This window comes from Perna viridis, chromosome 12, assembly GCF_037379345.1.
Source record: "Perna viridis isolate PV_CMFRI_1.1 ecotype Kerala chromosome 12, ASM3737934v1, whole genome shotgun sequence".
Classification (NCBI taxonomy): Eukaryota; Metazoa; Mollusca; class Bivalvia; order Mytilida; family Mytilidae; genus Perna; species Perna viridis.
The window spans coordinates 2,566,895-2,592,911 of record NC_142456.1 but is presented as its reverse complement, the minus strand read 5'-3'; the positions used below and the strand labels follow the sequence as shown (position 1 = coordinate 2,592,911).

The 26,017-nt window shown below is 32.7% G+C and overlaps 1 protein-coding gene across 1 annotated transcript in view; it reads right to left on the bottom strand.

Moving 5' to 3' along the window:
• LOC148600763 (uncharacterized) overlaps window positions 1-26,017 on the bottom strand; it is a 137,668-nt gene that overhangs the window by 77,576 nt on the left and 34,075 nt on the right. Inside the window, exons 4-9 of the mRNA XM_088554975.1 lie at window positions 25,084-25,529; window positions 23,647-24,201; window positions 21,070-22,245; window positions 16,371-16,841; window positions 13,208-13,272; window positions 1,822-2,064 (exon numbers count right to left, since the gene is read on the bottom strand). Of these exons, the coding sequence (XP_088411101.1) occupies window positions 1,822-2,064; window positions 13,208-13,272; window positions 16,371-16,841; window positions 21,070-22,245; window positions 23,647-24,201; window positions 25,084-25,504 (2,931 nt within the window). The 5' untranslated portion in view covers window positions 25,505-25,529. The remainder of the gene's footprint in view (window positions 1-1,821; window positions 2,065-13,207; window positions 13,273-16,370; window positions 16,842-21,069; window positions 22,246-23,646; window positions 24,202-25,083; window positions 25,530-26,017) is intronic.

Below are 26,017 nucleotides of genomic sequence, written 5' to 3'. Positions count from 1 at the left end.
ATATCATTCAGATAAAAATATACAACAATAAAAAACAAAGTATTTCCTCATTTCCCGTTTTATGTTGTTTTCACCGTCTACATTATTTTCAATGTCCTCTATAATTTCTGCTTTTCTTTTGGCAATTTTAGTAATTTGTGTTTTTCCGACATTAATTTCATTTACACCGGCATGGGCACCTTTTCCACTAATTAATTTTTTAATTGCCTCAATTCTTTCCATTATCCATTTCTGAGACATTTCGTGGCAACTCAAACTTTCGTAATTAAACTGAAGACTGACGTTTTTACAACCAGTGAGTAAACCTTCACTATCGAATCTTTAATTTTGTTTTTATTGCAATACTGATTTAATCCCTTCGGCAACCTAATTACATCTATATTTACATGTTCTAAATATAATTAAATCATGTGACTCGGTACTGTTATCAGGTCAAGTTATAAACCTGATGTTTACAAAATGGACAGAATAAGAAGTCAGAAAGATGATTTTGGCCGAAAAATAGGTGACCGTTGGCCATGTTAGGGAGGTGACCGCTGATTTGAGTTAAAATAAATAGAGAAAACAGTTGGGCAGGTTTAGAAAGGACTGTTAAGTGAAGGTGACCGTTGATTTGAGGTGACCGGTAGAGCAGATTTGACTGTATATGCAAAAAATTACTGTCTGACCCCTATGTTCTATTTTTAAAAACATCAGTTCTATTCATGATACCCCAAGGAACAATCATACCAAAGTGGTGTCAGAGGAGAAGATGTTGGGAAAAGGGCAATCACTCAAATATGGCTTGACAAATTAAAAAGAAAATTCACCCACAGATATATCTCATCATTATGAACACTTCTACACAAGTCAGAATTTGGCTAAACCTATCAGTTTTGGGGGACATATGTGAAAAAATACTGTCTGACCCCTATGTTTCATTTTTAGTAACAGCCATGTTTCTCAACAGATCAAAAATCCCCACATCAGTTCTATGCAGGATACCTAAAAGGAATATTCGAACCAAGTTTGTTTCCAATTGGTCAAGTAGTTTCAGAGAAGATTTTTGAAAGAAATATCATTAAAAATATCCAAAAAAACATTGAAAAAAGGCAACAACTCCAACAAGGCTTCCTGGATTAAAACTGAAATTTGACCATGGATAGATCTCAACATGCTGAACACTTTTACCCTGTCAGCTAAACCTAATGGTTTTGGAGATAAAAGCAAAAAACTACTCTCTGACCCCTATGTTTTTTTTTCGTAACAACAGCCATGTTTTTCAACAGATCAAAAATCCCTACATCAACTCTATGCAGTATACCCCAAGGAACATTCATACCAAGTTTGGTTCCCATTGGCCAAGTAGCGTCAGAGTAAAAGAGTTTTGAAAATTGTAAAACAACGACAGATGACTACAACAGATGACGATAGACACCAAGTGATGGGAATAGCTCACTTGGCCTGCAGCCAGCTAGGTGAGCTAAAAAAGTCAAATGCAACAAAAACATGAAGAATCAATAGAACAGACAACACACTTTTATATCTCCTAGTCTTCTTACTATTTTTTTGTATTTGGTAATATATTAATTACTGCAATGAAAATATGTGATGAACAGATTAGTACATGGCCTTTTTAATATTGATAATGAATAAGTGAACAATAGCTAGGTTAAAAAGGTAAAAAGGAGCTACATACAAATAAAATAAAAATTAAAGAATATGGGCCCTAAACATTGATATATTGCCCTTATTATCCCTAAGATTTCAGGCTATATGACAAGTGCAAGATTTCAATTTATCAATTCATAAAAAATAATTTGAAAGTTAAAAAGGGAATACCTCAGTAGATATATGACCATCATTGATCCAGGTAAACAATGCTATGTGAAAAAGTGATTTGCATCGCATTCTTCCAGCACTGGTAAATGCCACATCACCAAACTTGATTCCATTTGTATATGTATCCTCACATTCTCTCTTAATTGTATCCCCAGCTTTTTTAAGTATAAGCTTTGAAACATAGCCTTGATCAAGCTCCAGTGTATATGTTGTTGAGTTAACAATTGCATCCAAGTCATGTACCTAGTAAGAGTAGAAGTTATAAGAATATGAGCATTTGAAAACAGAACATAAACTGATAAATTTAGCATGGTCTAATGATACATACTGGTATAGGTGCAAAGATGTTTCAATAAAATACTTGTGAATGGTGAGAATAATTAGTTCAGATCAACTTCTTGATAAAAATGTAGTGAACGTCAAGTTACATAACAACAGAAACTGAAAAAAATACTTGAATTGCAACATTATTCATGGAATATCATTAAATAGTTCACCTCTATTGTGCCATAGGGTTGATTGGGCCAATTTGATAATACTACCATTGAGTGCCAAGGATTGGACCGTCATGAGGTTTTCAAAATCTGTAGATGCAACAGTAACACTGACGTCACTATTCCTAAGTAGCAAGTTCCCACCAAAAAAAACATTAAAAAAAACAGAACAAAAATAGTGCAGTGCAGCTAGCTCAAATAAGATATACAATCTTGTCTGAGATGACAGTTGATTCTAGTACTGCATGTATGTGTGTTACATTTGTATGAAATCAAATGATAGAATTTAAGGTTTTATTGCATTTATACTACTTGTTTCCCTAAAAGAAGATTTAAGATGGAAATAACCGGTTGATTTTTAATGGCTGATGTATAAAATTTCCTTTATCCAAGAAAAATCATCAATCAATTAAAAAATCAGACATTTTATGGAGCCAGATTAAATAGAAAAAGTTCTTCAGTTGAGAGACACAATATAACATATTGCTCTATGATACATGTATAAGTACAGGTAATTAAAAATAAAATCTAAAGGGCCCAAATGTGATTAATTTTCCTTGTGTAATTCCTATATAAGTGAAAAGCGACATGAGAAAAATATTCACTCATAATATGCAATTTTAACATGACATTTATATTAAATGGTTGAGAGGGTTGAAAACCGTTCTTAGTGGTTGAGAATATTTCATCCAAAATGAATAAACATGTAGTACAGTGGATTCCAATTATTGCATACCTGTTAATTGCATAAAAACTCAAAGAACAAAATTATTTCCCACCTAATCCATGTAAAAAAATCCTCTATTTCGCATTAAAATTTTTCATAATTTACTCAAAAATGTACCTACCAGTAAATGGGTAAAACAACAGTACATAATCGTGTTAGAGAAATGCCTCATTAAAAATATCAGGTATTTTCCCTTGAAATGATAATTTCTGTTAATTGCACATTCCTGTTGATTGCATATTTTTCTGACAAATAGGCTTTTCAAATCCACTGTATTGAGAAATTCTTTTTGCTTTCATTAATGTCATTATTCTACCTAACTGGAATGAAAGACAGTGCATGTTTATTAGGTAAACCTGTCTATATGCCATACTGATCTATTCTTGTGGCCTTGAGCTGACTTTTTTCAAGCTCGGAGAAAAATGCTATCAAAATCATGAAAGATGAAATCTTATTGGCTGATCTAGCTTTTGAGGGTAACAGGTTTTACAGTAATTTCTGTGGATTCTAATTTATCAACATGTAGCTATTCATACATGTAAAATTTAAATGATCTAAATATATGAAATTACTCCAGACAAAAAAGTATGTACCAGACCTTATGTGTACATGTATTATGAATGTATACAGACATCCCATTCATAGGCCTGCTTACAGAGCAGATTATAAAAGACAATTGGTTTGATTTGCACAAGGTATACTATTTTATAGGTAACATACATACAGATAACATGAAAAAGAACAGCTTGCAACCACTATCAAATATGCATATTTTTACATATGTTTTACATTTTTTATTAAAGGCAACTCTAGTAGCATCCTTTTCAGTTTTAACCGATCAGATCAATTTGTACAGATACCGGAAATATTACAGTTTTCCACAAAATGGTGGGAATATTTTACACATATCATGTGACGTAAACAAAATTCAAATGCAATTGACAGCTGCAAACAAGAAAATGATTGCCTTTCCTATCTTAGAAAAGCTATGCTTCAATTTGGATAATACAATAGTAGTTACATTTTTTTTCCAAGGCGGGTTAGGTTCTTTACAACAGCAACAGTGGAACAGCAGAGATACACCTACGTACATCCACATGTTTACCCAAGTTTTTAAAAACCCTACATTCACTTCTTTAAATAAGTTAAAAAAAAGACTTTCACTTTTTGTTACTTCTGGGACATGACTTTCAGATATTCAGAAAGTACACGTAATAACAGCAGAGCTCACACCACTTTGCAGTGCTCCCTATATATACATGTTCTATTGAATATCAAATTTTAGTTGTAGTTTTGATCTAACAGCATTGATCCTTTCAAGTTCATATACCACAATTTCTCAATTAAAGCTTGTGTAGAGTGATCTTTAGAAAAAAAACATCTGCTGTTGTAAATATTGTTTTATATGAATAAAAATCGAATTGATTGGATCTCCCTTTTTTGAAGTTTAGAGAAATCTCCAAAAATTAAAGTACATTTACTTAGAGGCAAACTTATACCACCATATAAAAAGCAGTTGTCAATTTCTTGTAACAAGTTTTGAGTATGTTCACAACTCCATAATATATGTACTATTGTTTCATCTTTTTCTGTACAAAAACACAAAAAAAGCTATCAACAATCTTGATTTTATATAAAAATTTGTTTGTTGCTAAAATATGATGGTTTATTTATATTGTAACCATTGCAACTTAGTATTTCTAGTGACTAAAAAGCGTAGTCTATAGATATTATCCCATGAAATATCTTCTAAACTTAAGAGTTCACACCACTAATTTTGTCCTGTAGGAACAATGTTATTATTTATTAATACTTAATACATATCTTTAAAATCTTTATATTTCTTTAAGAATATTTGAACATGAAATGGTATAAAAGGGAAACTCAGTCTGTTTGAGAAGCTGTTGTAACATTTTCCTGCAGCTCTGACAGCTATAATGACATTCAAATATGTATGAAAAGTTCGTATTAATATTATATAGCATTGATGTAGTTGTTCAAAAAACCAAAAAAAAGAACCATCATCATTAAATATATCATATCCAATACCATGTTCGAACCAACGCTGATTAAATATATCATATCCAATACCATGTTCGAACCAACGCTGATTAAATATATCATATCCAATACCATGTTCGAACCAACGCTGATTAAATATATCATATCCAATACCATGTTCGAACCAATGCTGATTAAAAATATCATATCCAATACCCTGTTCGTACCTATGCTGATTACAAGCACATTTGTTTCCAATCTTTATATTATCATTTAACCATATTGGACTGGATAAAAAATGTTCGCAGTAACTTCTTTTTTCTTTTTTGACAATCATCTCCCATGATTTGAACACATCTTTCCAAAGGAAATTGTTTGTTTTATCACATATTTGTTTTACATATCCAGTTCAATAACTGAAAAATTTACTTCTATGAATGTTTGATAAAATAATATTATTCCTTTTTTTATTTCTTCCAATCCATGTTGACTGCAGAGCTGGAATAAAATAATTAATATCTAGCATCTTGAGTCCCCCCCCCACCCCGATGAAGATCCTTGACCAAAACATCTTGCTTAACTCTATGAGTGTGCGAGTTCCAAACAATTCATACAATAAATCATTGATTTGAGAAATCATGGATTTTGAAGGATTTGGCAAATACAATCAGATGGTGTAACAAGTGTTTTTACTACAGTTATTTTCCAATCTTCTAGACCATTGTTTCAAAATATTTTTAACCTGAATAAGTTTCTCATCATAATTAATCTTAACTATTCTATCAAGGCCTGCATCAAAATGTATACCAAGAAGTTTAAAAAAATGTTCATGCAAACACAAAAATAATTAAATTTTTTCAGCAGAAGCCAGAATTTAAACTTTTTTTTTGGAAAATCAACATTGTTCAGTAATGGGCTGAATGCTAAATCAAAAATTTTTTTTCAGTCCATGGCTGAGTAAATTTTTGCCCAAGTTTGGAATAACATAATTTTTTTTCAAAAAAATCCAAAGGCCCCTTAGTATAAAAATTGTTAGTGCCTAATTGAAATGAAGTGGAAACTTCCCTATTTGAAACAATGAGTTGATGTCAACAATGTGGGACAAAACTGAAGTCATATGTGATATGACATCATATGTTCATATGAATAAACATCTGAGTCAAATCCTTTGCACTAAAAGGAGACTCCACCAAAATAGTATGGCACTCAAGGGGTTAATAAAACATGTAAAAAATCAACTCCAAATTTATGGAATTAAATCCAGGCAATGTAACTAAATAGCTGCTATTGTGATCAAATAATTTTTTTTTTTTTATGCGAGAACAAGGCCAAGATGTCGGCAGAGTAATTTAGTAAGAAGGTAGTTCTAAACTTTAATCAAGTAACATATTTCCTTGAAATGTTTCTACAACTGCCTGATACTATAAACACATCACAAAATGCATATATATGAAGATCCCTATATGTATAAATGTACATCAGCAAACTATCTGTAAGTAGAGTTCACCACACCACCGTTTTTTATATTTACAAATATTTGTGTCAATAATCAGGAGATAAACATTTACATGACAACATGCACCATAGATATACAGGAAAGAAACTTACAAAGGCCCACCTTCATAATAATAATAATAACATCCAGCCAAAGCCAAAACAACAAAAAATATCAGATAAAGACGGCAACTTGCCAAAACCTAATACTTCTGGTGTGTTCTGTAATCTAACAGCCTCCCAAAGAAAACGTTTTCTTTCAAGCGAAACATCTGACACCGACGATGCAGAAGTTATACATGGACTCTCGTGTGTGATTTTCTACAAAATCAACTCGGAATAGAAGTAGACCCAGCTGAAATTGATAGGTCACATCATCTTGGTCCAAAAGGCAATAAACCAGGTTCCCCAGGCCTATAGCTGTAAAATTCATAAACTTTCAATTGAAAGAGTATGTTTACTTAAATCATAAACATCTACGTATAGGCCTTTATATCAACAAGTCACTGTCCAAAACTAGGGCTAAGTTGTTCTATCAAGCCCATCAAATGAATCAAAGTGCTGATAGCACTGGCAGTTTTTGATTCTTGTGAAAATTGGAGCATGAACAAAATTTCAAAGATTATATGATGCTAAATAAAAGAACAGCTAGTGTTCCAATGTCCCCCACAACAAAGAAAAGTGACGAAAACTTTAAATTCACTGTAATATCAACCCTAAGCAAAGTCAAAAATATATAGTCAAAAAAAAATCCATTAAAAAGACCAGATCTGTTTGTATTGAAATTTCCATGATACAGGTTTATGATATGTTCTTTACAAAACTAGTTTGCAGTACTTGCATGTACTACCATTTGATACCATGCCTCTATGTATGTATGTATGTTGAAATGTTTTGCGTTTTTTTATGCTTATAACGAGAGTTAATACTTCTAATTATGTTTACAAAATGGAGGTTGTTGTATACAGTCCAAAGAGGTTACACCATTTACAATATAATGTTATTAATGTTTGTTTACATGTATTGATAACTATCATTACCATATTCCTGTGCTGAAGTATCTACTTTATATTGAGAGAGACCCTGGTCACTACCATATACACAAAAAAAGAATACTGGTCACTGCGGCCCTATTGATATTGTACACCTGAATGCGTGTAGTCTAAAACCAAAACTTGATTTTATAGAATTAGAATTAGCTAAACATGATGTTATTTCATTATCTGAAACTCACCTTAATTAAAATATTACTTTTGATGAAATTTTGATTAATAGGTTTCAGAAACCAATACGTCAGGACCGAAATCGATGTGGAGGTGGAATTGCCATTTATGTTAAGTCAAACATATTTTTCACTCTGAGACCGGAAATTTAGTGGGAATGACACTGAAATTTTATGAATAGAAATAAACACATCTACCACAAATGCTATGCTTGGGGTGGCATACAGGCCTCCTAGTGCCGATGTTTCTTATTCACGTCTCTTAGAAAATAACCTTGAGGCTATTGCCGACCTTAATGTCCCTGTTTTTCTCGGAGGTGATTTTAACAATGATATGACGGCTATTCCAAACAGGCTTTTAACAAACATTCTTACAAAGTACAACTTGTCTAATGTGGTAAAGGAGGCTACAAGGATTACCAATACATGTGCTACTTGTATTGACTTATTTATTGCAAACAGACAAAACCTGGTTAAAAATGTAAATGTCTTACCCGATTTTTGTGGTGATCACTGCCCCGTTTCAGTTGAGATTAATATAAAGACCATTAACTAAGCAGCGTTGTTATAAATGTAAAATTAAAAATATATGATCATGCTGATTACAGAGGCTTAGAGGATGAAATTGCTGGAAAGGACACGGAAGTTCTCTCCAGGTAAAACTATTGGAGAGAACTACTCAACTTTTCAATCTATGAAACGACACATGCGACAAACATATACCTAGTAAAAGGGTTACTATATGTCCAAATGACAAACCATTTAAGAATGGATCTGATTGGAAATATATAGATGCACACTCAGAGTGACAGTAAGTGGAAGAGTCACATTTAGAAAATATATGAAAAAGCCTGTAATAGACTTAATATATTGAGAATGTCGAAGTATCAGGTGTCCACAAATGTTCTTATTAACTTATATTTTTCATTTATTAGAATATGCTGTTGTATGGGATAACTGTACATTGTATGAATCAAATCTACTAGAAAGCATTCAAGTAGAGGCGGGTAGAATTATTACTTGTCTTCATTCAAATTCATCCAGAACCAAATTGCAGGTCCGGGTGTTAAAAGAAAAGGCCTGCAGCAGCGCTAAGCTTGTCGTAAGAGGCGACTAAATAGTGCTCAGAAACCTAGCCGGGGGCTAGGCGCTCTGCCCACAGAGCAACTGGGATTTGTGCCCCAGGTGGTGGAATGGGGTACCCCTGGCGTGTTACATGCTGGAGTTGTCAGGCTATAATACGGAAAACCTGACCGCAAACCATAGTGGTGCACCGTGTTGGGAAAGATGCCACGTTCCTCGCACGTTAAAGAACCCTGCTGTGGTATTCGATATGAGTAGGAACCTTTGCGCTCCGCCACAGGAGACTAAATTGCCCAACCTTACCCATCCCCCTTTTCCCAGTGGCAATCAAAATTTGTCGACCCTATTATCCTTGTGACCCATCCTTTTTTTTTCATTTCATGTTCATTTTATCATCCATTTCATGTTCATTGTCTGAATATAGCTGAAATATTGCTGCTCGGACGTTAAACCCCAACAAACAAACAAACAAACAAACAAATTATACAAGGAACTAGGTTGGGAACCTCTCTATAAGAGGCGCGAGAAACATAAGCTTGTGCTTATGTATGAGATTATTGACGTATATGCACCAGATTTGCTAGATTTGGTGCAGCCATACTCGGTTAATGCTTACGAACATACCTTGTGACAACCTATATCTGTTAATAACTTTCATATTCCTTTTTGTAATACTGTTTTATATAACAAGAGCTTTTTACTCAACACTTTACGTCTGTAGAATAGCTTACCAGCCACAACAAAGTCTAGTGTATCTGTTGATAGTTTTAAGAGAAAATTAAACATGAACAATAGATGGACACCTGATTATTTCAACTTTGGAAACAGAAAGGAAAATATAATTACAAGTCAGAATGACGTCAGTAATCTAAATTATGATCTCAAGTGTCATCACTTGACTGACAATCCTCAATGCGCACACTGTGGGGATGTAAATGAAGAAAGAGAGCATCTCACAATGTCTTGTCCATGTTATGCTGATTACAGGGCAGTAATACAAAATGTATGTAGAGAGCTAGGTGTTGACCTCAGTGTAAATAATGTACTGAATGATAGCGATTCTTTAGATTTTGAAAATAATTTAAACTAACTTCAGTACTTCATTCATGTATCAGGGACTGTAGAAGATTTATTTAGAATCATATAATATGATGTTTACATGATGAAAATATAATGGAATGGTATTTGATCTGTTAATGTATTTTTTATACATATTGTTGATTTAAATTTTATATTTTTCTCATACTTTAATTCTTATATAAATATTTACCTAATTCTGCTCGAATATATCTAGAAGATTCTCTTGAAGAATTTTTTTTCTGATAATTCAATTCCAGAAAACCTAGATATAATTATGCATCATAACCATTTTCCAATTCATCTTGCGAGGCTAAATATTAATTACATAACTTCATATAAACGTAAGTGTGGAAAATTTATTAGAAAAATAAAAATAATTAGATATTCAGCTTAATAAATAATTGAATCCCATTTATTTTTCAACTTCCCCTTGCATGGAACGTTATCATTTCTCACTATATGGCTTTGATAGAGAAAATTTTCCTCACAAAAATCTTGGCTTCCATTGGATGAATTAATTCAAATTTAGTGTGTGGCTTCATGTAGATAAGCCATCTATTGTAAGTTATTTTGGTTGCTCTATGATATCAACTTCCTGTACAAGTGAGGTATGCATAGCTGTTTCTTAACCATAAATATGACCAGAAAATAACCAAAAAAGTACAAAATTGAGAGACATTTTGAATCTTTCAAACAACTACTTGTCATTTTCATGAACTTTTTTTTTTAGAAATACATGTTTTCTCAGTTGTTATGGATTCTGTTCTCCAAATGCACAGTTAACACTCTCAACACTTGCCAATTAATGTCAAGTTGTACTTTAGGCCAAAGAGAGCTTTTAACGCCCCTTCTCCTTCAGATAATTCATTAACTTTAAGTAATTAATACAGCAAGTGCATACTATTTAATATAATGGGTCGATATGAATTAGTCCCAAAACCTTTTTGGTGAAATGAAATATTTCTTAATGAAGAAATGAAGACATGTAAAATAAAATATAAGCCCAAGAAAAAACTACGCTTATAACTCAATTTGTTTTTTTAATTTTGTTGTGAATTTTATCAAATCGTAACAGTTTTATGTCATACTATTATTTCCATCTACAAAATCAATACTGTCATGGAATTAGGATAAAATATTGAAACCCAAATCACAAGATGTTTGCTTCCACAGTGCCTAGTATAATAGGGTAATTGTCATGATGAAATTCTCTATGCCCAACACAAACACAACTGCCATAGTCAAACACTGAACAGCTTGGACAAGTGTGGACACAATATTAGTTTTCGACACACTTAAGTATAAGGACTTACAATTCATTATGAACACAACAAATGGTTTGAACACTATATTGCACAAAATTTTAAATTCAATTAAAAATTTTCAAAATCAGACCAAAAATAAACAAAAGGTTCCCAAGCGCCTGAATAGCTCACCTGGTAAAAGTTTGTCTTTCAAGGGCAATAAATTTGACAAGGAGTTGTCCAACAGTTATGACTCAAGAAGACTTTGGTAGGACTATCGAAAGGACCATTTCAGTGATAGAAAGTTTCTTTCTATTTATTATAGTTATTATATAAAGATATTGGCTGAAAACTGTCAAAATTCTTCTTTCAAGGGCAATAACTCTTACAAGGAGTCACCTAACAACTTTGATCCCTGAAGACTTTTGAAAGCCTTATAATAAGGGTCATTTCATCTATAGAAATAATTTCGCTAAACCAAACAGTTTGGAGAAATGTGTGAAAAACTACTGTCTGACAATTTTGTTCTATTTTTAGTAACAGTGGCCATGTTTTTCGATAGATCCCCACATCAGTTCTATGCATGATACCCCTAGGAACATTCATACCAAGTTTGATTCCAATTAGTCAAGTAGTGTCAGAGGAGAAGATTTTAAGAAATAACAATAAAAATAGCAAAAAAACGTTGAAAAAGGGCAATATCTCTAACATGGCTTAACAGATTAAAATGAAAATTTGACCATAGATAGATCTCATCATGCTGAACACTTTAACACCATGTCAGAATTGGCTAAACCAAATGGTTTTGGAGAAATATGGGAAAAAATACTGTCTGACCACTTAGTCCTATTTTTAGGAACGGCGGTCATGTTTTTCGACAGATCAAAAATCTCCACAAGAGTTCTATGCATAATACCCCTAGCAAACCAAGTTTGGTTTCAATTGATCAACTAGCGTCAGAGGAGAAGATTTTTGAAAGAAATAACATTAAAAATAGCAAAAAAATGTCGCAAAAAGGGCAATAACTCCAACATGGCTTAGGTCTCACTAACCGCTTCTAACGTTTCCATTACTTCACATGTTAAAAAAGTTATTTTCAAAGTCTTACTGTGAATTCCCGGGAAAAATGACATCTTAAAGTTGCATACCGTTCTGAAGCTTGGAAAATAAGGCTTCCAAAATCATTATGGTAATGGTACGATGATTGAAGAAATTCTTCACAAAATTTGCTTGAATAAATAATACTGAAAATCCACATTTTTACCTGTTCTGCTAACTGACAGCATGGAGGCAAATTACTCACATATGTAAACAATATTCATACACTTTTGTAGTTAATTACACATATGATTTTAAAGTACACATTCTCAGCTTTATTTTGACTACTTTTAATCATAATACACACAAATAATGCACTTACAATGCATATGTCTAGGTTCAGTGTGTTTTTGGTACTACATAGGGGGGTGGCCATTTGACCCGGAAGTGGTTAGTGAGACTTTAACTGATTAAAATGAAGTTTTAACCACAGATAGTTCTCATCATGTTGAACAATTTTATCCCATGTCAGAATGTGGCTAAACCTTACGGTTTTGGAGATATAGGGGAAAAACTACTGTCTGACCCCTATGTTCTATGTTTAGTAATGGCGGCCATGTTTTTCAACCAATCCAAAATCCCCAATTCAGTTCTATGCACGATACCCCAAGGAACATTCATATGAAGTTTGGTTTCAATTGTTCAAGTAGTGTCAGAGGAGAAGATTTTTGAAAGAAATAACATTAAAAATAGCAAAAAAACGTTGAAAAAGGGCAATAACTCCAACATGGCTTAACAGATTAAAATGAAAATTTAACCACAGATAGATCTCAACATGTTGAAGAGTAATCAAGGGAACCAAGGTTATAGCGGTAATCAAAATAATGTAATCCAGAGACAAAGACCAGGCATGGAAAACAGACATTGACATCAACATGATAAGAATGCAGCCAGTTGAACTTTGTTCACTTTGGGAGAGTGGGACACAATAAAATTGCTATACCTTCTCATCTATGCTCTCTATTGAACCTTCATAAATTGTCACATCTACCGCCATATCAGAATTTGCTGAAATATAAGTACAGTATTTTATTAGTAAAACATTTATAACATCCCTGTCTTTCAAGGTCCCTTATGCTATGGAACTTTCAATGTAACCATACCAAAATTATTTTAAGAGCAGAGGACTAAAAATTACATGCACTGCTGCACTAAATGTACTTTGCATGTGAATTAAGATCATGATTTATGTAATGGCAAGGAGGCGAGTTGTCTCTTTTAGACCTTGTTGGCTACTGTTTTGTGCACCATATATGATTGTTGAAAGTTTATTCTAAGACTTACACATTTATGTTTATGTACCTGCCTCTGGAACTAGGTGCCCAGAGAGTAAGTGCTTTTTCCATGACACAATATAACCTGTAGACAAAAATTTCGACCTAGAGGTCGATAAATTAAATTTAGAAACTGAGAAAGTCCAACTAGAAATTTGTAATTCAATTATGCAAAATGACTGATAGTTTTGTGTTCATTCATCATGTAAACCAACACCAAATCTAAATAATATGCATAAAATTTGGTATGTGCATGTCCTTCGTAATCAGAATGGTGAATTCAAACATGAATCAATGAGTTTAATATTAATGATTTACAACAATAATGTGAGTTTAGATACGTTAGAAGTCAATCCGTATTCTTTCTTTTAATCTCTTATTTTTGCATTTTGCCGATTATTTGAGGATCAAAAATTAAAAAGATTGCTATATATTGATACAGTACTTGATTACTCCGATTTTACTTTGTATATATTATTTTGGTTAATTTATGTTCTTTGTTGTGTGCATCTGATTTCCATGATTGGTCTTTGTTGCTGAATTACATTTTTTTTATTTCCACTAGAATCTTGCCAAAGAAATAGGCCAAAATGTTTTCCCCATAGGGTTGCAATGGCAACTTTGAGTGGCCACAGCCACAGGCAGAGCCACCTGAGCCACACAAAAAGTTAATCATTAAATTTGTAAAGGACATTAAGGCCATTTACTTTATCCAGTTTCAAGACATTAGCAACCATGGTTTCAGAGGAGCTGATCTCAGGAAAGTGTATTTTTTAAGGTGAAGCCCAATTTCCGACCCTTTTAAATCCAAAGCGGTTAAAGATTAGTCAACCTGGTAAAAAAATCTTGAAAAACATGATTTCAAAAGGAACACATTGACATCTGAATCATAAAAATCAAATTAAAATAAACTTTTCCTATCAATTCTAATGATAACACCAATTTTCCCCCTTTTAGCCACTGATTTTCAAAAGGGGAGGGTAAAACCTTCAAAAACTATAGGGCCCACCATCATGACCCTAGAATCAATGTGTTAAAATTTCAAAAAGATCCGGGCCAAGTTTCATAAAGTATCTCAAATTGAGGTTTTCCTCAATCCACTCCTTCTTAAATTTCAACCAATCAAATTACTTGAAATTGGAGATTTAAGGAACAACTGCAGGATTTTAAGAAAATCTCAATTTGAGATTTTTTATGAAACCCAGGCCTGATAAGATTTACACAAGTTATCCTTTATAAACTAGATATAACAAGAATATTTATGGTGAGAATGCCAAAGAGACAACAACCCAAACGAGATGAAAATGTCAGCCCAAGGTCACAATGAACAATGAGGAAATCCTCACATCACAAGACAGGTAGCAGCTGACCACAAAGAAATCATTATAAACAGGTAAAGTGAATGAGTTACCCCTGAATATAATTCAAGCAACATAAAAAATAAAAAAAGGTGAAAACAAAGCAAGACATCTATAGACTCTATGGCCAGAAATTAAAACAGGTGCAAACTAGACATTGCCTCTAATGGGACTAATACAGCCTGTTGAACTCTAAATATTTGGGGATCTATGTGGACACACAATTCATATTGGACACAACTTTTGTGGTGGATAGACTAAGCAGTTTTTACACACAACTTTACTGACGTTTCTAAAACACTCCAAACCACAATCAGTACTTTGTTTGTTGTTGTTGACAATGCAATGACAGAATATGCACACAAATTTACTTTAAACATAAATTCCTGACCATATGCACATCCCAATATGGAAATTTAACACCCTGTTAAGTTTCATACTAATCCTGCAAGTTGTTGAGGGGGAGTTGTGGACTACACATGAGACCAAGTTATGCTGAAAAAAGACCTAAGTCCAACAGTCATCATTTCCACAATTTTTGCCATACATAAATTCCTGATAATATGCACACCCCAATATGGTAATCTAACACTCCATTGAACTTCGATTATGATCCTGCAATTTGTTGAGGATTGTGGACAATGAACCAGACCAAGTTTTGCTGAAAAATGCCTAACTTCAAACAGTCATCATTTCCACAATTTTTGCCATACATAAGTCCTGACAATATACACAAGCCAATATTGTAATCTAACACTCCAATGAGTTTCAATACCATCCTGCAATTTTTTAATGAGGAGTTGCAGACAACTCATCAGACCAAGTTTTGCTAAAAAATGCAAAAGTTCAAACAACCATCATTTCTACAATTTTTGCCAAAATATAAATTCCTGACAATATGTACTTCTTAATATGGCAATCTAAGTTTAATAATAATCCTGCAAGTGATTGACGAGGAGTTGCGGACAATGCATCAGACCCAGTATTGCTGAAAAATGACTAAGTACAACAGCCATCATTTCCATAAATTTGTCCAAATATAAATTCCTGACAGTATGTAATATCCTACAAAGTTTCATAACAACTTCAAGCATCTTAGAAAATAGAGCAGACAGACGGACAATGGACGGATAGACAAACAGATAGGGTAAAACCTAAATATACCATTCCAAATTTCATAAAATGCTGTGTGGTTTTAAAAGTTTTAAAGCACTTCGGCATGAAAATCAAGGTCGTATATAGGTCATGAATGTTTGAATGTGACATTGTCTCATAGTATTACACCCATGTGCCAAATATGGTATGCCTATGTTGTAAACAAAGAAGTTATGGATCAGATTGAAATCAGCAAGGACAGACAGACAAGCAGGCAGAAAGGAAGAATGATTCCTATATACCCCAGGAACGTTCTTTGCAGGGGGTATGACAAAAATGTAATATACAAAATACAGATTGAATATTTTTTAATATTTACCTGGTTTTTCAAGCAATTCTGGCTTCAAATAACTTGGAACAGCAAAGTCAACAGGAAATGCTTTAGCTACCAGTCTATCTACATTATCCTTGAACTCAGAACAATGCTCATAAATACTAGAATAAAAATGGATCTGAACATGGTGACTAGTGTTATTTTTGACACATGTTAGAAACTTATCAAGAATCATTGTGGCTATCTCATGATTCAGACAGCTTTCAGAAACATACAATGGTAATGCAATGGTCCTACATCCAGTATCCATTACAACTGAGATCAAGTTCTCAGCCAATTTTTGCACAACCTTAACATCAATATTCTTGACATCACTGCTGAGAGGCCAAATAGAAAGACCAACATACTGGCATTTCAATTTTCCACTGGACTGTATGACGCCAATATATCCACCATTTGACTTTCCTGGAGACTTCTTGCAACATGCAGAATAAGCCTGAAGTTTTTTTGGATCACCTGCAAATTATCAAATCATACTAATCAATATTCCTATTCATAAGCTAATCATGCTAATGTAATGAACCCTACCTATCTAATGTTACAATATGCTAACCTCACTTTAACTCAAGAACTCAAGAAATAAACATGTTTATAATCAATAAACAGTTAGTATAAAACTACATTGATTAAGACCTAAACATAGAACAATTTGTGTGTTGTACAACTCCAAACAAGTAGTTTTATTGTTTGATTGATTGTTGGGGTTTAACATATTATATCAGGTATATTCAGGGGATCAAATATTCTAAACTTATCTCATGAACAAATATGATATAAATAACACACATTATTGATACAGATTTGAACACGTTTAAATTTCAACAAGTATGGACACAACATGCAATCCTAATTTATACAGCTCTATATTAGGATGGATTGAGATTAACTATATGCATTTGAATAGAAATGATATGGCCCCGTTTTGGCCCCTAATTCATAATTAGTTCAAATTACACACTTGTGATAGGACAGTGGTTAGACATTCTTGATTAAATGATGTTAGTCTTTGAGAAGAGGAGAAAAGTGTATGGACATTTTGAGACTTTATAACTGATATTTTATTATGTGAACTCTTGATTAAATTAATATGTATAAGGGGTAAAACAACTAAACAAAACATGAGAACAGATACAAAATAACTCCCAATACATAATGAAATTCCCATGTGGACAACAGATAATAAAACAAATTATAACCACATACTTGTACAAATCAAAAAGGTGTTACATGTACACATGACATACCCATATACATAAACAACCATTAAGATGACAAAGGTGCATGAGGAAAACGGTAGTTGTACAGGTTCATTTACAATTAAGAGGGTGATATCAATAAATAAATAAATAACAAATTAAAAGGGAGGAAATAAACATGATAAATTAATCATAACATAGACATGAACAGGGGGTTTGACCAATACATAGTTGTTTTACATAATCGTTAGTATATATAGGGAGATAGGGAACTTAGAAAAAGAGGACTAAGAAGGCACTTATTAAAGAGAGAACTTAAGAGATTCAAGTTCAAGAGGGTTCGCCCTCAAGAAGGGAATCTTTCTCTCTTCTTATTGTTTGTACGTTGCTGTTGTATTGTGATTGCTGAATAATAAAAGTACCAGTCGTACGTCTGTTTATTGATCACGGCCATGGAAGGTAGCAGGACCAGATTATCACTCTGTTATACACTCAAAATCAATCCTAGTCTTTCTTTTACTGCATGGCACCTTGCAGTTTAATTGGAATTATTGTCTGGACATCAGGAAAAGGCTTGTTTCTGGCCCCTTTTTGAGCCCTCATTCTTTCAGTCACAACATCTGGAAACTAATCCAGGCCTTCCTTTTATGTTGTGGCACAATAAGGTACAATTTCTGGTCTTTGTCCATGGATTACATTCTTTTGATTACCGCTACAACCTTGGTTCCCTTCATTACTCTTTCAAAGAGATCCTGTCAATTTTACTAAAGTCATTCTCTAAACTTAAAAAGGTATGGTTTTTGGCCCATTTAAGACCCTTCATACCTTAACAGAAATACAGACACATGGATACACAGACACACAAAAACATGGACAAGGATTAAACAGTATACCCCCCTAATCCTTAGGAAGGGGGTATAGAAAGTTACACACTGGATATGAGTTTGTCACAAAAAAAAAGGATTTGATCTTGAGGCCAAAGTTCAAGGTCATAGGCCACTATTCATTGTAAGTGACACACCATCTATATAAAATCTACCAACATACAAAATATCAAAAGCCTAAACTGAAAAACAAAAAAGTTAAACCTGGACATGTGTTTGTAACTGACAGACATCATTCTAAAATGGTTCATGTCATAACCCTAAACTTTATGTTGGTAGTATGACACTTTGTTGTACAACATCAAAGAGATCCATTCTACTGAAGTCAAGTTATTGTCCAGATAACATCAAGAAAATGATTGTTCTTGTTTCCTTTTTTTGGCCCATAATTCTAAAATGGTTCAAGTGACAAACCCCAATATCAAACCAAGAATTCTTTTAACAGCATGACAGCTTGTGGTACAATTTCAGAGTTCTATTCACATCTAGTCTGAGTATCATGAAAAAGTCTTTTTTTGCCCCAGTTTTTGACCACTAACAGGGCCCTTAAATCATGTCACGTGACATGTGGGATTTAACGAGAATATTCGTTTTTGGGTACATAGCCAAAATGGCATTGACCATCTTATATTGGGCTAAGTACATTGAAATTCAGACAAAGCTTACCAGGAAAAGTGAAGCCGCTGTAGAAAGTGGTCGTGTTCTATGGTTTTTTATGGATGACCTACGCAATACACTTCAAGTCACAGCTAAAAAAATCAATCGCAGACTTCCTGTTGTTGTATGGCTTCTTGTGGTATAATTTCATTAAGATCTATACACTTATACCAGGGTTATTGAGTGAACATGGGAGTGTCTACAGAAAACAACAACAGCATGATACCAATATACAACCACAAAATTTTTGGGTCGTATAAAAAATGAGTAAAAACAATAATTGATCTGTAAGTTATCATAACTTCATATAAATTGAATGTAATTTTGTATTCAATGATGAATTCCTAATCAACAAGCTGTTAGAACTGTTTTTTTTTTATTCTTGTGAAAATTCTAGCATGAACAAAAATTTCAAAGATTACATGATGTAAAAGAAAACAATAATCATACATTTGCATAATATAGTACAAACTGAATGTCAATCAATACAACAGATTTCTTTAGTACAAACTGCATTCAATAGTTAAACAGTATCCAACGTACTTCATACATTATTTACAAATTTTGTTCCACTTTTGTTCCAAAGTTTTACACCTGTTGAAAATTTAATTTGTAATCACATTCAAATCTACTTCAAAAGAGTATTATCCTACACTGTAAAACCAATTTCACCTATGAAAAAAATGTCCTTGATGGAAACTAGGCATTTTTATCAATTTGAATTTTCACCCAATTTTATTATGTTTTTCTTCTGTTTATTATCAAAAAACATTATCAATAGGATGGAGATTTTAACTCGTAATTGTATTAATTGGAACATGCTTAGCCCATTTAATGCTTCTAGACTCATTTTTGCAAGAACTACATTCTCTTACTACAGTAAACATCTTTCAAGGCCAAAAAGGATTCCATCAAATCTTTAGTTAATTTGAAGACTAGATACTAATTTTAATTGCAGAAATAACAGAATACTATTGTGCTAAAACATATTTACAGGTTATAAAATATATATTGATATATTGAATGATATAAAAGGAATTATATTAAGAATGAGTAGAGAAGTTCCTGGCATGAACCAGTCATAAGGTATTTTGATCCTGAAGAAATACAAACCCTAAAAGGAAACAAACTAACTGATACAATTTTCATTTATATTTGTGCATTTTTTCTTAGAGTACTGAATGAGTAAAAACATACACTAGAGGTTCTAAAGAGCCTGAATCTCTCACCTGGCTAATGATAAGCAACAATCTATTTTGTGTAAAAGTGGCCATGGCTGTTTTCTCTTGGATAAAAATTCTTAACGTTTATACCTGAAGGAACAATTATATCAACATTCATTGAATTTTGTCCAGAAGTTTCCAAGGAGAACATTTTTGAAAGTAATATTAAAAATACATAGTAGCAAGAGGTTCCGAGGAGCCTGAACAGCTCTCCTGGTTAAATTTTTGCCTTTCAAAGACAATTACTCTAACAAAGATTTGTCTGAAAATTTTGGCCTCAAAGGAAGACTTTGGTAGGACTTATCATAAGGATCATTTCATCAATTGATTTTTTTTTTATCTATTATAGTTTTCAAGATATTGACAAGGAGTTGTTCAACATCTTTAATCCCCTAACTTTTGTAGGCCTTATAATAATGATCATTTTGGCAACTGAAAGAATTTGGCTAAACCTAAGGGTTTTGGAAATATACGAGAAAAAAATCTGACTGACCCTTTTGTGCAATTCTAGTAACAGCGGCCATGTTTTACGACAGATAAAAAATCCCAATAATAGTTCTATGCAAGACACCCTAAGAAATATTCTTAACAAGTTTGGTTTCAATTGGTCTGATAGTTTCAGAGGAGAAGATTTTTATAAGAAATATCATTAAAAATAAGGAAAAAAATGTCAGAAAAAGGCAATTACTCCAACATAACTTAACAGATTAAAAAAAATTTGTACCTGCACTGAAGATGTCACTCCCCACTCCAAAAGGCAGTAAATCCTCTGTAACTGGACATATAATCACATCTACCTCAGCTAACTCAATGGGTGCCTTATTTACAGTTATCACATTTATAACATTTCTGGATAACCATGCATATAAAATGTTAGAGGTTTGTTCCTTGATAGAAATAAGGCATTCGTGGTTATCTTGGAGGAAATTTTTCTTTCCACCAAGACTAGGACCAGCACAAAATACTAATTCAGTGATTGATTCAAGTTTACACAAAGTTTCTGAAACTTCTTTAAAAACTGTATTTATCCCATCTCTAGTTCCACTAAGCACTATTTCATTACTTTCAATGCATAGTTTTGTATTATTTTTCTCTGCAAACTTCTGAAATCCAGATTTACTAAATTTTTCAAAATAGATTCTTTCTTGGTTAGACATTTTTATCTGTCTATGTTCTAAGGATTTAACATCATAACTATCTGTCTTTCTAGGAACCTCTGGTGATGATGGGGGATTTACAAACGTTTCTTTACTATCTATTTGTGATTTCAATGTTTCTTTTTGTTCCTTTTCAAGTATTTTGGCTTGAGTATTTGCGACTTCGTTAGGATTTACATTAGGTTCATGAACTTCTATTTCAAGTTTAGTTTTTTTAAAATGGCTATATAGTTCAGAAAACATGAAAATACGAACACCTTCTCCCCAGCTTTTTATCTCAATTTTATTCTGATTGTCATCTATAAACTGTTGCATTGCAGAATTTGAAAATGTTACTTTTGAAAGTGAAGCCATTTTTACTGAACTTTTTATAATAGACATGCCTTTTTCTGCTTCTTTTTTGGTAAGTGCCTTAACTTCAATACTACAATTTCCAGGCAAAGACCAGATACAATGAACACTGTTTTTCTGCAGCTGGATATTAATGCCTACTGTTTGGTTGAATAGAAATGTCCATAACATTGCATCAACTGAATCATGACACATCTGAACCTGTTTCAACTGTGACTGAATATCTTTCTCTACACCTTCTACATATGATTTTCTGCCATGGATTTCAATACCATCTGCAACAATTCTTATGTTATTAAGCGCCATCAACTCATTTACTATATTGATATCATCTTTACTTAATTGTATCTTCAAAGTTTCTTCACTTATTTCACTTGGAACAGGAGTTTTCTCTAAAATTTAAAACCATAACTTTTTTTTACATGTAATAACAAAAATATTACTCTGTCTTTCACAGCTAAATACAACTGCCATTGATTAACTATCATCGTTGATGATATGTACATCCATTTTTTCTACTTAAACACTTCTCATAGATCAGTTTTTTCAGTAAGTACATTGATCATGCAATTTGCTACACAGTATGAATTGTACTACAATGAATAGCAATATTTATTACAGTTTTAAGAAAAAAACTTTTGATATAATTGAAAATGTATGTACATGTACTCAGTGTGAAATTGTTTTGTAAGTGATTTAGCTATACATATATATATGTATATAGAATATGAACCATAAAATATTTAAATTAGAATCTGTGACATTTGACCATGGAAATGAATAATTTTCTGGATATTTATAAGGACTACAAAAAATTATGTGCCATGGTAAGTCAAAATGAGTTGAAGAAGGATCATTCTAGAGTACTAACATTTGTGTATAAGTAGGAGGATGGATAGTAGCTTTACTGTGAGGGCAAAATGTTAAAGACCCCTTCCTGAAGTTTGCTTTTGCAGTTAATTACCGACACTGAAAACATGTCTGGACATGCATCATCATTATATATTTGTCAGCACATATCTTCAATATAAACACTAAGAACATTTAAAAAAAAACTATAGTGGGGGTTACCAACTACACAGAGTATATACCAATTAAAGCAAATACTACTGAAAAAAGGGCAAAGTTCAACAGGTAAAAATTCTTATTAAAAATTTGTCAATTAGTTTGTAAATTAATAGGACGTGCATAACATGAACCCGGTATATAAACACTATGCAATATTTGAAAAATATTGGTCCAATATTTTATAAGTTACAGATTACACATAGTATGTTCGCTCCATTACATTACCAGTAAGTAATGAAAAAAGGTTGAACATGCTAAAAATATAGGAAAATATTAATCAAATTTCTCCATAAAGAAAGGTGAGCTTTTTACACACAGACACAGCTAGATTAATTGCTACCTTCTACTTGTGTCACCAATTATGGTGAAAGTAGTCTAGTAGCACTCAACTCTGTATGTCCATTTATCATGCTTAGGGATACCTAACGTGTAATATGTTATTGAAATATTATTCAAACATTGCCCTATGTTTATATATATATATTAAACACTGTGTTAAGTTTGAAAATGGACATAAGGAGTTAAGTGACTACAAGACCTGCTTTCACCACAAGAAGTGACGCAAGTAAAAATACAGCAATTATTTCTAGCTGTCCAGTTTTCAGGAATAAAAAGGAACAAATTGTTGTTTTTCATATCAAGTACAATGTTCAATACATTATAGCTCTTCAATGTTCTATTTTTTGCAATAAAAATTTATTTATAATCAAGATGGGATTACCCACCATTTATATCCATTTGCTCCTCAAGTCTTTGAGTAGGAGTCTCTACCTCTCCAGCTCTACCAAGATGTTGAATTGTGGCTGCCACTTCTGAAACTTTTGTAGTACATCCAACAACTTTGTATTCAACATCTTGACAGTGTAAAAGGATGACCATCCTGCTTTGCAATTCCTTAATTTTCTGCTTATGTTGAATAACAAACTCTTGAAATCTGTCTGGAATACTAACTTTCTCACATTTAAAGTATTGGGTAATATCGCGACAAAAATCATCTTTAAAATTAACCAAGTTTTCATCTAATGTCTCGTCATCAATTTCTTTACTTACATAAGCAAATAAACATTCTTCTTTCACTTCAAACTCAACTCCTTCAAATTTACTTAAATAATTTTTTTGAACATCTTGAAATCTTTCCAGAAGAACAAACTGGAAACAAGAAGGATCAATGTGAGAAAACTTTTTGTACTCTTTTATTTTAGAACTACCCCTAAAAACTTGTATGGAAAATGTTTGCCATGATATTCCTGATGCTAATCCCTTTTGCTGCTGAAGATCATCTGAAATAGATACATTTTTTATTCTCAAAATCATAACTGAACTCTTAAAGTAGTAATTTAAAAAATAGAAATTGGAAATTAGACTTTGTGAAATAAAACAAAATATTTCCTTAAATATACGAATCAACATCAACTTAAACAATGTGAATTGATGAACAGGATGAATACTGGTAAATAATGTTTGAGCATATCTCTCCACTGTCTTCCTTGACAGGTGTATAAAAACTTGATTGTACTCCAATGAAAATTAAGGGGATCAGGATTTTCTGGTAATATGTACAACAATAAATGTTGTCCTACAAAGTTAAAGTTTCATGAAATTCTCTTCAGTAATTTCAGAGTTGCAATTTGGTAGTATATTTTGAACTCATCACAAACTCATGGAACGTTATGGTGTATCCATCTGCAACAGGAAAACTGATTTGTTCAACATGTTCTAATATTCCTTTCCTCTTTTATCTACCCTAGACTTGACTTTTTATTAGCAGCTCAGAGGGTATTTCTAGAAAAGCAGAGGATGCTTACCCTGCTAGCACACCTGATCCGTGTTCCCAGTTTTTAGTAGAGTCCAGGTTGCTCATATATTTTTATTACTTTGTATGTTTTATTTTAGTGACTTTATGTTCTTTGTTGTGTTAGTTTGTTTTCAATGTCTGGTCTTTGTCCCTGGATTACATTCTTTTGATTAATGCTAGAATCTTGGTTCCCTTGATTACTCTTTGAAATAGAGGAATAACTCATACAAAGTATAGAAGATTAAAATTTCCTGGTAATATGCATAGTTTATATAATTACTAATTGTGATTACTATATATATATGTTCTGTACATATTAAAAAGCTTCAATCAATTACATTCAATATTTTTGCTGAGTTCTACACACCTGCACCATTAGGGGCAATCCATATATCTCTATTTGCGTTGCTGCTACCACTTATCTCCTCTTTAAAAATTGAAGTTCTTCTCTGCTCTAAAGTGTCACCAATATTAGACATATTATATGTTGTACCTCCCTGGAGAGTAGTTGGCAGGGTGGTTATGTCTGTACCATGGTTACTTGGGCCACTATTACTGTAGCTTGATCCAGGAGGTCCAGTAGACAATTGCCCCATGCCCTGTTGTTGGTGTAGTTGTGCTGTACCACTCTGTAAATAGTTATGTTGTTCGGAGGAAGATTGTTGTTTGTGACTGTCATGTCCATGGTCTTGACTCAGATTTGGTTGACATGGGTGTAGCTGGGACTGTCCACTGGACATTGGATTAGTCTGGTTGTGTAAAAAGTTCTGCTGACTGGTGTCAAACATACATCAATAACAATATTACTTCATTCTACAATGTAACACAAGCAAACTTTTTACTTTTATTATATTAAATTGCCAACAGCAGCTACATATTAAACAGAACATGTTTTACTTACAGGAAATGTATGAGGTCAATTCCAGGACAGGGTAAATTAATAAGAATAGATTTGACAATTTGATTGTAAATGAAAAGGATTTTGCTACTTATGCATCCCCAAATCAAGCACAATACATATTTAAAGCTAAGATGGCAAAACCATTCCTGCAATGTTCTCATTACTATATATTAAGAGGGTTGTTCAATGATGGCCACAGTAAGACTTTTAAACACAGAGCTCTATTCATCAGTTTTAACCCTTCAGCCTTACTTAGGCTTTTTGGTTTAACAGATGTTAATCAGCTTGGATCAAGAGCTTTGCTTGTAAACTCTACTTATGATAATACACTATGTAAGTCTAAAATTGTCAGAATTGATTAAAGAGCTATACAAGTAACCTTAGAATTTTTTTCATAAAC